Genomic DNA, 14,669 nt, shown 5'->3' on the forward strand with positions numbered 1-14,669 from the left:
ATTAATTCTTGACATTAATTTCAAATTAAAGTTGTGTGACATATCCCCCTTCCAAAATGAAATTAATTCTTGACATTAATTTCAAACTAAATTTGTGTGACAAAACCCCCTTCCAAAATGAAATTAATTCTTGACATTAATTCCAAACTAAATTTATGTGACATAACCCCCTTCCAAAATGAAATTAATTATTGACATTAATTTCAAATTAAATTTGTGTGACATAACTCCCAAAATGAAATTAATTCTTGACATTAATTTCAAATTAAATTTGTGTGACATTAAAAGTCCAATTTTCATAACTTCCCTCTGATTAAACCATTACATTGAAACACTCCTTCCTTCAAAAATGAAATTAATTCTTGACATTATTTTCAAATTTAATTTATGTGCCATTAAAAGTCTAATTTCCATAACTTCTCTCCTATTAAACCATTAAATTGAAACACCCATTTCTTAGCAATTAAATCACAATAATTACATTTTAAATTTTCAAAATTCAAAAAATGTCATCTAATACTAGAAAATATTGAAATTATATTAAGAACAAAATTTGGGGTGTTACAGTAAGTCTCTCTATGAAAGTATTTTCTTATGATAAATGAAGAACTCAATATTGAAGTACTAGGAGAAGGTATCTGAGCTTAGTTTTAGTTATGATCCTTGATGTCATGATCCAGGTTAGCTATACATTCACATATGTCAAGTATAAAGTTTTAGGATAGAGGGCTGAACAAAAGGGTCTCTCCCTCAAAAGAAGTTTAGGATAAAGGGCTGAGCAAAAGGGTCTCTCCCTTAAAAGAAGATCAGTATGGAGGGCTGAGCAAAAGGGTATCTCCCTCACATGAAGATCAGTATTAAGGTGATGGAAAAAGGGTCCACACCTTAGCCTAGGTTATAATGAGAGTTGGACAAAAGGGTTCCCTCTCTCAACCTAGTATCGGTTTAGTTATGTTTTCAAGTATGATATGTTTTAAAAAAAGTTTTATGTAAAGGCCAGGCTTATGGTTGGGAAACGGACAAAAGGGTTCTTTCTCAATTGAGGATCAAACCAGCTATGTTCCAGAAATATTATGTTTTTAAAAGTTATGCACGAATGTTAGCTTGGCCAGTTTTTAGTTTCCAATTACCCGTTTCCAATTCAAGCATGAGACTTGTTTTTTAAATTTAGTCATTCATTGGGCTAGTAGCTCACCCCGTTTTAAATGTTTTCTTTTCCAAGTAGCGGTCATCTCCCCAGAAGTTAATTGCGTTGCTGCTTTGCCACTTAAATATTAGCTGAAGGAAACTTAGATAGCTACGTTGTAAATATTTGTACACATGTATTTCATATTAGGGACTAGTTCTAAGTCTGTGGGATCCACTAAACCTTGCTTTTGTATGTACATATTGTAAATTACTATGAATGATACCCTAAGGTTGTCTTAAAATTCGAAGTTCAGTTAGTTCTTGAATGACATTTGTGATGTTCAGGGTTCCTAAACAGATTAACTAGGTAGTAAGTGCCACATAAGGGTTGGTAACTATTACAGTCACATTTCCTTTTAGTTTAAGAAGGTAAACTGAGAGGGGATGTGACAATATACATGGTCTAGGCATATAAGATTAACAAACCCCTTAGGTTGTTCAACATAAACCTCTTTATCCTCTTCATTTAAGTACCCATTGAGAAAGGCACTTTCGACATCCATCTGATAGAATTTGAATTTCAGAAGACATGTAATACTTAGAAGAAGTATTATAGCTTATAGTCGATCAACTGGAGAAAACGTTTTATCAAAGTCAACACCCTATATTTAAGAGTACCTTTGAGCAACCAATCAAGCTTTATTAAGGAATCTTATAGCTTCTAGTCTAGCAACTGGAGCAAACGTTTTATCAAAGTCAACACCCTCTATTTGAGAGCACCTTTGAGCAACTGATCTAGCTTTATTCCTTGTAACCACACCATCCACACCGATTTGTTCTTGAAAATTCATTTGGTTCCAATAATATTTGTAGACTTAGGATGAGGAACAAGGGTCCAAACCTTATTTCTTTCAAATTGATTCAATTCTTCTTGCATTGCGTTCACCCAAAGCTCATCTTTCAAAGCTTCATTGATATCCTTTGGTTCAACTGGGAAGGTATAACAAATATTTCCAATCATCTAGAGATAGTCCATTTTATCCTTCTTTCTAGTGGATACACCTACCTCAAGATCCCTAATGATTTTGCTGGAAGGATGATTCTTAAGGATTCTACTTGATGGTTGAATATTTGCTCTTTGGATCATCTTAACTATCAGAGAGGACACTATGCTCAAAATTAGCAACAATTCCATGAGATTTGTCATTGACATTCTGAACAACTCTCAATTTTGCCTTGTAACCATCTGTAGAGGCCCAACTCAAGCTTATCTTCCTCTGATCTAGTAATAGATTTTCCACCATTAGTGTCATCTATGACAATGTTGATTGACTCCCTGATACATTTTGTGTTTGTTGTAAACTTTGTAAGTATAGTTATTTGTAGAATACCTTAAAAAGATACCTTTGTCACTCTTTGGATCCCATTTTTCTTAGAATCCCGATTTGCCAATATGTAGCACGATCTGCCAAAAACATGAAAACATTTGACATTAGACTTTCTTCCTTTCCAAATTTCACAGTTTTTGTAGTCAATACTAGAACGAAGAGAAATTCTATTATGAATATGGCAAGTAGTACTCAAGGCTTCAGCCCAAAACTAGTAAGGTAGATCAATAAGCCTCCCATTTTAGGGGTAAGACCAGGTAGATAGCTGGGGACATAGGGTGCAAGATGGAATTTGCTCCTACCCATTTTTAGAGATAGTAGAGAGGTTATTCCCTTAAGTGCAAACTCCGGATCTTGAACAAGGGGCTCCACCCTCTCCTTGGCCCAAGAGGAACTCGGTTTGATGATTGGATCTCAAACCAATTTTTCATTAGAGGATCAATGAGATTTAAGGAACAAAAGGTAATCTCAGGGATAAAATAGCTATTGACCCAGCCGTTATTACGAAGAACCTGTGAAGGGTTAACTTACTAATTATGGTTATATCGAGTGGACACAATATATCTACAGTGAGGGTAATGCAACTACTAGGCTTTAGTGGAGTGATCCGGTAATTAACGAATGTTGGTTAATTAAGTTAAAGAGTTTAGCCGATTAATATCGGATCGTTGGAGCCTATGATCTGTAGGTTTATTAGGTCTTCCTACTAGCTCACAAACGGAATAAACTTTAGAATAGCATGACGAGTTTAATTTGAAACATTCAAATTTCGAATTAAGGGAATTAATAATTATATGTGATATAATTACATGTTTAATTACTAAATTAAAAAAAATTGGAGAAATTGATTGATATTTAAATTCGATTGAAATATCAAATTACATAAATAGGGATTCATGATGGTGGAATTGGTGTTTAATTAATTTAATATTTGATATTAAATTAATATAATTAATTAAATTATTTACCGAGGTAAATGATTTTATTTCCTTTGTAGACTGTGGTGTGACTCTTTGATCCGTTTGTTTCATGTATATTATAGATTAGTTTAATTAGTTAAATAAATTAATTTTAAAGTTGAAATTTGGATTTTGTGAAATTTAAATTTAGAAAATCAATTTTGTTTAATTTAATTTTTGGAAAATTAGATTAAATAATGAATTTTAATATAAATTCAATTCATTGATTTTAATCAATTTTAAAATAGAAATTGATTTTGAAAAATTGGAAATTTCAATTTTAATTTGATTAAAATTGAATTTAATTGAAAAATTAGAAAACCCAACTTTAGTGGATTTTTCCAACACAAATCATTCTTCCACTCAATTTTCATTCAAATTGATCAAGTAGGAGTTGTCTTGAAAAGAGAATGAGATTTTTTTTTTGTATTATTAATTCATTGGTACACATCAAAAAAAAAAAGAGAAAGTATTTCTCTAAAAAAAAAAAAATCTTCTCCCACACAAAAAAGTTCTCTCTCACAAGAACTATGCCCACCAAATTAAGGATCCCATAATCCTTGATCTTTGTCTTAGAATAGCAAGAAAACGGGGTGGTGGTGTGTTGCTACGGGTTTACGTTCCTTCGTGAGTGTGGGAAGAAGTTCCAGTATTCATGAGTTAGTAAAAAGGAGGAGGTGGAATCCGTTGAAGAAGCTCTTCAAGAAATATTCTTCTCTTCCCCTTAAAAGCATGTTGTAAGTATATATGTTTATCCAGTACATGTTGTATGATTTCTCAATTTTTCACACGTTTCTAAAACGAATTACACTATCACATGCATACACACGCTTCCGTTATGGAATTCAATTCCTTCAACAGTAACACCATTTGAAAATGATTGAAGTGAAGATGGATGGTAAAATTGGTTTCGAACAATGATTGGAAATAAATGTTTGTCAAACTCCTCAGTACCAATTATCTCAAAAGGTAGATTTTCCATATTCCTTTTTGTCATTTTGCAACGTATCATTGACTCATTATGGATTGAAAATGAGCTCTTTCCATTCAAACCAAATCTTTTAGAATTGACTTTTGTTGCGCCCTCACGATCAGTCAAAGGGTGGGGGGGGACGAAAATTGACGGCGCCGTTATAGTTATAGTTGTGGACGAAGGGACGTGGTCCTTCCCTATTTAATTTGTAATTTTAGAAAGCGATGCACCAAAACAATATTATAAAAGCCCTAATTCAATTTAGCTTCCCAAAATTCAACCTTTCAAACCGACTAAATAAATCACTGCCACACCGTCCACTATTTTCTTCTCTCTTAATTAACTTCTTCTTCACTCTACTATTTCACTCTTTTTCCTTTTCTTCATATATTTTGTTTGCAAAACCCCTTTTTCTTATCTCCACTCTCTCACATCTTCTCAATCCGAAATGGCAAAGGGTTGAGATTCAACGCGGCCGAAAATCGAGGGAACAAAGCCCCTTTAATACCTTATAACGTTAATCAATCTCATCTTCAAACACACCACACATTTTAACCATCTCACCACTCCAAACATGTTATGTGTAAAAAAAAAAAATGGGTTACACCCTATCGTAATTATTGTACTTTCTAATTTTCACTTATTTTAATTCTTATCTATTTGTCAATTAACTCATTAACTAAGAATCTATATAATCTTTTTTTTTTTTTTTTTTTAAGGATTACTAGAGATTAAGGGATTAATAGCGACATCTGGATATCTCAATTAAGTTGACACATCTTTAGTGCTTTTATCATGCTCCGGTCCAAAAATATCATTAATAAGAGAAGAATGTATAAAGATAGGAGAGCCCAAAATCAAGTTAAGCTACAAAAGAGAGGAGAGGCTATTGAGAGCAATACAAGTAAAATCAAAGCTACAAAATAATTTAGATTTAGTATTCCATAGAGCAATGAGGTTAAGCAGAACTTCCCATAAGTGTCCAGGAGACTTACCAACCTCATTGAATGTTCTACTATGAAAAAAATATATATTGTAAACAAGGTTATCAATAGAATCTATATTATTCGGATACCGAAGAAGCTTGCCTCTCAAAAAGTGACTGATTATAGGCCGATTAGTCTTACAGCCATAGTCTTCTTTTGACACCTATAAATACAACTGTTCCCCACTCTTTGTAATGAGGAGAATTTCAATTTGAATAAGCTATTACAAGTTTCTCCATATTCTCTTTGCATTCTATATTTGTAGTCTAACTTTTCTTCATTGCCTCCAACAGCTTCGACACCATACTTGTCATTATGATGCTAATGTTTCGCGTATTTGATTTGAGGTGTCAAAGTCATACAAATATGGGTATAATGTGAAATCTTCTATAACGCAACATTCTTTGCAATGTGTTGATATTGTACACTCCTTAATTGCCTATGGATCTAATTTTGGCTATATACAATACAAAACCCAACAATTATCAGTTAAGAACAAAGAAAAATACATGATTAGGTGGAATCAAGTCGGAGTTTTGAATGAAGATTGTGATTCTCATCCATCCATAATTTCTTAAAAGATTTAGTACGTGTATTTGAAGATAATGGAATATTAAATTTTTGGGTAAAAATTGAAGGGGCGTAACCAAATCGAGAAGGTCTAGTGTGGGGTCTTATCTTGGGCAACATTGAAAAATATACTTATTTTTGAAGTGCACACCACGAGAGATTAATAATATGAAGAATCTTTTGTGAAATTTTGCAGATAAGAAATTTTTTTGTATATATCATGCATTTGATGCTATTAATTAATTAATTGATATTCCACGTGGAATATGCTTTTCCTTTTCAATAATTGTTTATTTATAATGAAAACTTTCTCACAACTTCAAGAGTTACACATTTGTCTAATCTCGTCTCTAAAACATGCATGCCCTTAATGAAATAACACAATATTCCTCCTCCAATGCTTTTTATATATCACCCTTCACCTCATAGTCATAAATTCAATAAAATACAATTATCGGAGTATAGGGAAACTCAAGTCTCTTTCAACTTTATGCTCGTTATATATAAAAAAAACTAGCATAATATTAAAATCATTGACTAGCCTAGTGGTAAATTTGTCTTCTAATCCCTCAAAACTAGGTTTAAACTCCACTCATTATATTTATTTTCACTGAGTTGTATAAAGTCCCCACCGATCCATCACTGGTGAAAAGTGAATTGATTCAAGCAAAAAAGGGGTGATAGTTCCATGGAAATATAATTGAAAAACAGAAGAAAAAGATTGTTAGTTTAGTTGGTTAAGAGCAAGAGGAATATTTCCTACTTCCTCCCTCTCTATTCCATTCCTAGCTTTATTATTACTCACAAAACTAATTAACTAACTCATATTTTTTCAAAAAAAAAAAAAAAAAAAAAAAAAAAAACCTCTTTCTTCCTCTCCCCACTCAATTTATATCATTGCATGTACATCAACGTAACTTAACTGGGGTTAATAAATTAAAACACAAAAATATGAAACATATATTTAAAACACAATAATGTAAAGAAAGAGAAAAAAAGAAGAGGAATAATAATATCAATATTAATATTGGACCACCGACGACCGACCCCGGTCGGGATGTTGGTAGTGGGCAGAAGAGAAGAGGAGTGAGGAGGCTGCCCTAATGGCGACGTGGTTCCCACGTGCCTTCCAAATACCAAACTGCCGTCCATATATAATACCAATTTCTCATCATAATCATTTTTAATTCTTTACCAAATTCAATTATAAACCGAACTTGAACTTTAGTTTTAATTACAATATCTCCTGAATAGATAGAGATACAGGGAGATCTATCTTCTTTATTTGAAGTTGCTAATTATCTTCTTGTGCCTAATTAAATAATTTTGTTATCTTTATCTTAAAGAACGAGTTTTAATTCTGGATTCCTGCATTTGCTTCGCTTCATTCCTTCTCATCCATTCACATTTGGCAGACCATCAGATCCCAACGCTAAATATTATTGTTTAATTACTTGCTTTGACAATGAGATCGTCATGTAGAATGTTAGAATATTATATGTTGGCTTTGTAGATCTGATTTGCCTCTTTCGGGAATTTATTAATACAATCAATTATCAAAGGTAAAGTAGAAGCATGAGGTGGTGGCGGCAGCCGTCTTCTCTCTCTCTCTCTCTCTTCTCTCTCTCTCTCTCTCTCTCTCTCTCTCTCTCTATATATATATATATATATATATATATATATATAATACTGCTCAAATACATTACATGGTTCTGGTATCACGTAACACAGGATAAGGATTAATCATATGCCTATGAGTTGTGTTTCATTTTATTAGTTTAAACCCAGATTTTGAGTCAAATGCATAAAGTTTTTTTTTTAAAATAATAATTGTACATATAATTGGGTTTATCCTCTTACGGGATTATCGCAATCAAATCATCCAGTCCGACTAATATCTCAATTGTTTCATTCCCTTCAAAAGTTGGATAATTGACACCAAGAATTTTAATTGTAAAAAATCATAATATAGCCACCACAGCCGGCTTAAAGCAATAAAATAAAAAGGAAATATATGTAATCTGAAATGAGATGAGTTGAATGTAGAAGATGAAAAGTTGAAAATTTATTGAGATTGGTAAGCATTAATTTTGAGATTAGAGCATAGGGGCTCTCCTAATTAGGGTTGAACTTGAAGTAACGAAAAGTGGTACTCTCAAAATCTCATGCAAGAGAGAGCAATATAATAAATAATGTGATTAACATGAAACAATACTTTCAAGTTTCAACCAAACGTTGTTTTTAGGAATTCCACAATAAATCAATCAATCAGTGTTATTGCTTCTTTATCTCCAATCATTGTCAAACTGCATGCGCATGCTTTATTCAGCAGTATCAATCGAAGCCTTGCTTCCGAGGACGGTGGCTCTTTTTTTCACCCCAAAATAATATCCAAATGATTGGAAAAATTGCGGCACTTTTGGACGATTCTTTTCCTACGTTTGTATTTTGTAGGGTGGGATTCCTTTTTCTATGGACATTTGGATTCCATTAAGGAATAATAATAATAATAATAATAATAATAAAACAAGTTCATCGTATCTTTCCTTTTCACCTTCAAAGTTGGAATTTCAAAATTTTCCTTCCCCACCATCAACAAGAAGAGAAGGTCCAATACCCTACCATCCAACTTCTCTACTCCTTAGGAAAATGGTTTTGATACTCTCGTGTTTCAACATGAAATTTTAATGTCTTTTTTCAGGTTTCCAGACTACGGATTGCAAAGCTTCTTTTAGGGATACAGCCTCCATAATGAGGCCATAGATGGTCGAGATAAAAAATTCAGTTCTCTCACTTCTATGTCGTATTATTCGTAGATTGAAGTCAATACTTGTATTTATTGTACAGGAACATCTAAACATAATGTCTTCAGAGTACTCATGCTGAAGACTTGATAGTAAACTCAAATTTTGGAGGACATTTCATCTTGTATCACACCTAATCCAACTTCTTGCCATGGTTCATCGACCAATAATCATTTTGGTTTACATATTTCAATTCTTGGTTTCCCCTTCCCCTTTGTTATATCATATCCAATCATTGAAATAATCATACAAATCGATGATGTTTCCATAGATGAACCGTATACCAATTAATCTCAATGAGAAATTGAAAATAATAATAATAAGAAGAAGAAAACCTTTCAACTTAATTCCTCAAGCTCTGTTAGCTGTGCTTTTAATTGGGCATGCTCACGTCGCATCATCTCTAGCCGAGCCTCAACCATGTACATCTCATCCTTAAGGTGGTGCATTCGCTTTTCCAACCACGCTGTAGCATCAGAAGATCTTCCACCACTAAATTTTAGACCCCTTCCGTAGTCGGGAGAACTCACATGGATGTGTTGGGGTCTGGATAATAACAATACTATGCTCAACTGCAATCGGAAACAACATAATTATTCGTCAATTACTTTATGTCCAGTTCCAGGCAAAGAAGCAAGTGAAATGAAGTGGCAAACAAATTGAGCAAAGGACCCTAAGATACAATCTAGTGGTAGATAACCCGCAACCTCAACATTACAAAAAGGTTAAAAATCATTTTTAGTTCTTATTTCAAAAAAGTAACAGTTTAGTCTTCAACTTTAGTTTGTAACAATTTAGTCCTTGAACTTTTAATTTTGTAACAATTTGGTCCTTTAACTTTACTATGTAACAACTTAGTCCTTGTACTTTAAGATTTGTAATAATTTAGTCCCTATTGTAGAAATTAGTGTAAAGATATATAAACCAATAAACTAATTAGAAGACTCGATATTTTTTATAAAATACAAAGTCTACTCATAAAATAATAAACATTGACATCTAATTTTAATCAATTTGTTTACATAAGGGACTAAATTGGTACGAATTTAAAAGTACAATGACTAAATCATTATATACTAAAATCTAGGGACTAAATTGTTACAAAATTTAAAATTTAGGGACTAACTCGTTATAAACCAAAGTTCATGGACTAAATTGTTACTTTCATGAAAGTTTAGGGACCAAAGGTATTTTTTAACCTTACAAAAATAAGATAGACTATGCATCGATACCACCTATTGCTTATATAATATTCAATAATCAATACACATGCAAGCAAGAACAATTTACACTGCCTTTCAACATTTCTTCAACATCAATACCTAACTTGAAAGGTGTCTTTATCAGCTAATAATTAAAATATTACATATTTCCTAATACATTCAAATAATTGAAAATTTATTTCAATATTCAGGAATTTGAATTCAACTACAACAGAGAAGATATCCTGATCTAATATGGATGAAGATACGCAATAGGATCTTCTTGGTCTTTGAAGACTTCAAAATGCGATTCCAAAACTTTCCTAAACCTGTGTCAATATTGACGTTTTCTCAACGTTCCTGTAATAATCTCAACGAAACTGTGTCCCTATCAATTTGGTTAACTACTTTTTCCCTTATACATTCTCTTCTCTGGCCATTGCAGATACTCAGTGTCATGGGGCGGAAGCATGTTATGAAGTTTTTCGCAAGTTTCCCATGCGGCCTAAGGAGGTTGTTTAGTCAGCCTGAAGTTCTGGACCCAAATACACCCCAAAGATTTTTCTCGAAGGCTCACTAACCCAATATGGCCGTTGGCCAAACTCATAATTTATGGAGGGAAGAGAGAACAGACATGGGATTGTGGAAATATAACTCTTTATTATCAAAACCACAATTTACAAAACAAAGAGCAAAGCTCTTATAAGACCACATTAACTCTAGAGAGAATAAAGTAATGAGGGAGAGATTATTCACTTGTGTGTGAAGGTGTAAAGGTGTTCTTGCATGGGAGGAGGATAATTAGCCGGATAATGTGGGGGAGTGGCCCTAGTGGAGTTAACCTCTCACTACCCCTGACTTTAGGGTCACTCACCCATGTCCCATGATCTCCTATATTTTAGGAGGGACATGCCCACTTCTTTCCCTAATTATAGCCTCCACGTCCCACTTGCTTAATTTTAGGACCACTACCATATGTTGTAGGAGCCTTCATCCATCACCTAAAATAGTAGGAGTCCACTTCCTTGGAGTTCTCCAACCTTGTATCCACTACTGGAAAATATTATTTTTTCTTATTTCTCTTAGGAGGAAAGGGTTTCTTAAATAGAAGAAAACAACCAATTACAAATAAGAAAAGAATAAAATACAGCAATTATAATACGATAAATACAATGGAGAATTTCACAAAAAAAATAAAATAAAATAATCAATACTCCCCCTCAAGCTAGTTTGAAGATATTATTTCACGGCCAGCTTATCAATCAACTTGTTGAATTGCCAATTTGGAATGTTAACACATTTACAATTTGCTCTGTTGTTGGAAGGTAGGGGAATACATATTATTCTGCATCAATCTTCTTCTTTATAAAGTGTTTATCAACATCAATATATTTCATCCTATCATGCAAGATTGGATTGTGGGCAATGGAAATTGCTGAATTGTTATCACAATAAATGCATATGATTGCCTGAGAGAATTTCAATTCTTCCGATAGTCTTTTTATCCATATGCCCTCACAAATACCATGTGCTAATGCCTTGCCTTAAATTCTGCTTCAGCACTACTTCTAGCAATCACACTTTGTTTCTTACTTTGCCAAGTAACTCGATTTCCTCAAACAAAAGAGCAATAATCTGAAGTGGATCTTCTATCAGTCGTACTGTTTGCCCAATCAACATCAGTGTAAACCTCAATATATAGGTGGTTATGCATGTTAAATAATATACCTTTTCCTGGAGTATCTTTCAAATATCTCAAGATTCTATAAACTGCTTCAAAGTGAATCGACTCGAGAGCATGCATGAACTGACTTGCCATACTAACTATAAAAGCGATGTCAGGATGTGATGTGTGTGAGAGAGGTATATGAGTCTCCCCACAAGTCTCTGGTACTTTTCTTTTTTTTTTACCTCTTTTTCAGTCGTAGCTACCAATTTTAAATTTTGCTCAATGCGAGTTTCTGCTATCTTGCAATCAAGTAAACCTGTCTCGTTCAGTAGGTCAAGAATATACTTCCTTTGGTTGACAAAAATGCCACTTTTAGACTTGGCAAACTCCACGCCTAGGAAATACTTTAAAGTTCCCAGTCCTATCTCGTCATTACCTATAAGTATGATATCATCAACATACACTATCAAAACAACAACTTTGCCACTTCCAGTATGTTTATAGAACATGGTATGATCAACTTGACTTTGACTGAATCCAAAACGTTTAAACCATGCTCTAGGAGATTGTTTAAGGTCGTATAATGGTTTGTTTAACTAGCACACTTTGTTAACCCCAAGTTCCACCTCAAAACTAGGTGGCAAGTCCATAAATACATCTTCTTCAAGGTCCCCACTGAGAAAGGCATTCTTAACATCAAGTTGATAATGAGGCCAATCAAAACATTCATGCAGTTTTCTTCTCTACAAACTTTAGAAAAAACATCATTAACAGTTGGAAGAGTAGTTTTCCAAGTATCCTATCTCTACCTTCATCAAACTTAACATTGAGGCCGACAAGGAATTTGCAAATATGACCATCTTCAACAGTTTTCTTATATGCTTTTGGTTCTCTGTAGACTTCCACTCATACATATCAAAGAGGTCAAGATCTTGCCAAATCCTTTTTAAGGAGTGAAAATATTGTGTTATTGAGTTAGCTCCTCGTCGTATATCACCCAACTTAAGATTCAACTCAAACACTTGTGACTGGTTGCCCAAATCATAATACATCTGAATTACATTATCCCATAATTCCTTGGTAGTAATACATGTAGTTGCAGCTGATGTCTTCAACCATGGAATATACGAAACCATGGAGTTTTCAACGTCCCACCCAGCGAATAAAGGGTCATTTAGGCTAGGGGCAGTTTTTTCTCCCGTGATGTAACCGTTCTTCCCTTGTCCACGAATATACATCTAAACACTTTGGGACCAACAAAGAAAATTATCCCCATGAAGTCGAATGGTGATTATTTGGACAGTGGGACCGGTTGAATGGATACGAATGTCGAAAACTTTAGCGATAGATGCTTTAGTGTCTGACATATTGCTAAAGAAACAAAGACCCAAAAACAAAACCAATAGATCTAGAAGGGAAAAAACCAAACGAAGGCTAAACAAACCAACGAGGTGATGAGACACCTGCGGACGGCAGCAGGGGGCGACATTGAGCGATGGAAGTGGTGAACGGCGAGCAGACTAGGTCGGCCAGCAATGACAACCTGGGGACAAGTGTCGAAACACAAAAATCGCAACCAAACGAGCGCTGGGATACGAAACACTCGGCTAGGGTGTGAGCTGGCGGAGATCCAATCGATCAGCGGTTGAGAGCGACGTCCAGTGAAGCTTCAAGTGACCGGATGGCAAACGAACTGAGATCGATCAGCGGCAATGGCAAAAGCTAGGGTTTTTTAGGTTTTCGAAAAATTAGGGTGGGGTTTTTAGGGTTTTAAAACATTCGCAGCTCTGATACCATGCTAAAAAATATTATTTTCTCTTATTTCTCTTAGGAGGAAAGGGTTTCTTAAATAGAAGAAACACCCAATTACAAATAAGGAAACAATAAAATACAACAATTATAATACAATAAATACAATGGAGAACTTCACAAAAAAGGAAATAATCAACATCCACTTCCCATGACGTGTGCATGCCGGTTAAGTGGTCAACAGACTGCCTTGAGGGTCTTATAAGTGCCTCAGGTCACTTTGGTGTGCAATTGTGTGCACGTTGCCCGAGTTTGCCAGATGAGCGTCAAGATTGCACCTCCTACGCCAGAATTGTGCATGCGTGTCTGTCACTCAGTTGCATGGCGCGCGCCTAGAAGAACGCTCATACGTTAGCCTAGCGTGTGCGCGCCCAGTGCTATTCATCTTAAGCCGCTGCCCAGTCTGGGCCAAGCCCTCGCACGCACCCTATAGCGTTCGTGGCTTGGCGTGCACCTGCGAGCGTGCTCTACTCACCCCAGCTTTAGTGCAATCTTTAGCACCCTCATGTGCGCTTCCTACGCACTGAGTTCCCGTGCTAACCTCTAAGCACGGGGCGTGGGCCGTCTACCCATGTCGTGCCCTACATCGTGATGTGCCAGCCCACATGGCCACGTTGCCTTGGGTGTTTGTCTCGGCTAACCTCTAGTTAGTCTTGAGCAAGCTCTTTGCCCGTTGGATATGGCCCTCCCACCATGTCAAGTGCTTCGATTATTGGGGTCTGAGACTCAACCTCTACAACCCTCAAAATGTCTGCAGGCTGCAGAAGACGATGATGGAAATAGAAACCTAAGGAGATGAGCCTCTATTCCTAGAACAAAATATTTAAGAGATGAAAGAAGCATGCCTTAACGAGGGGGAACAGAACATATCCTACCCAACCAACTAGGCTGACCAATCTTGATTTGTTCAGACCAACCAAAAAAACAGTCCTGCCTTGCTTGCTCAAATTTGGATACATTCACATTTTGCCCAGGCCAGTTTAGTTAAAAATATTATAATGCCTGCCCGTCCCAACATAACTATTACTCAACATCATCTTACCTTATAGATTATGAACCAATTTGGATGAATGTATCTGTTACTCTTATTAGAGAGAAAGAAGAGAACTGAGGAAGTGTATTTTTGTTCAATCACTTCTCACTATAAATGCTAATGCTACATGCTAAAAAATAGCCTAGTG

The 14,669-nt window shown here is 34.9% G+C and overlaps 1 protein-coding gene across 3 annotated transcripts in view; it reads right to left on the bottom strand.

The window, feature by feature from the left end:
• Positions 1-8,768: 8,768 nt before the first annotated feature.
• The window catches only part of LOC120067073 (protein VASCULAR ASSOCIATED DEATH 1, chloroplastic), a 34,905-nt gene continuing 29,004 nt past the window's right edge, over positions 8,769-14,669 (bottom strand). For all 3 annotated transcript variants that reach the window (XM_039018478.1, XM_039018470.1, XM_039018461.1), the window contains exon 18: positions 8,769-9,380. In XM_039018478.1, coding sequence (XP_038874406.1) covers positions 9,147-9,380 — 234 coding nt within the window. In that variant the 3' untranslated portion in view covers positions 8,769-9,146. The remainder of the gene's footprint in view (positions 9,381-14,669) is intronic.

Source organism: Benincasa hispida, chromosome 1 (genome assembly GCF_009727055.1).
Source record: "Benincasa hispida cultivar B227 chromosome 1, ASM972705v1, whole genome shotgun sequence".
Classification (NCBI taxonomy): domain Eukaryota; kingdom Viridiplantae; phylum Streptophyta; class Magnoliopsida; order Cucurbitales; family Cucurbitaceae; genus Benincasa; species Benincasa hispida.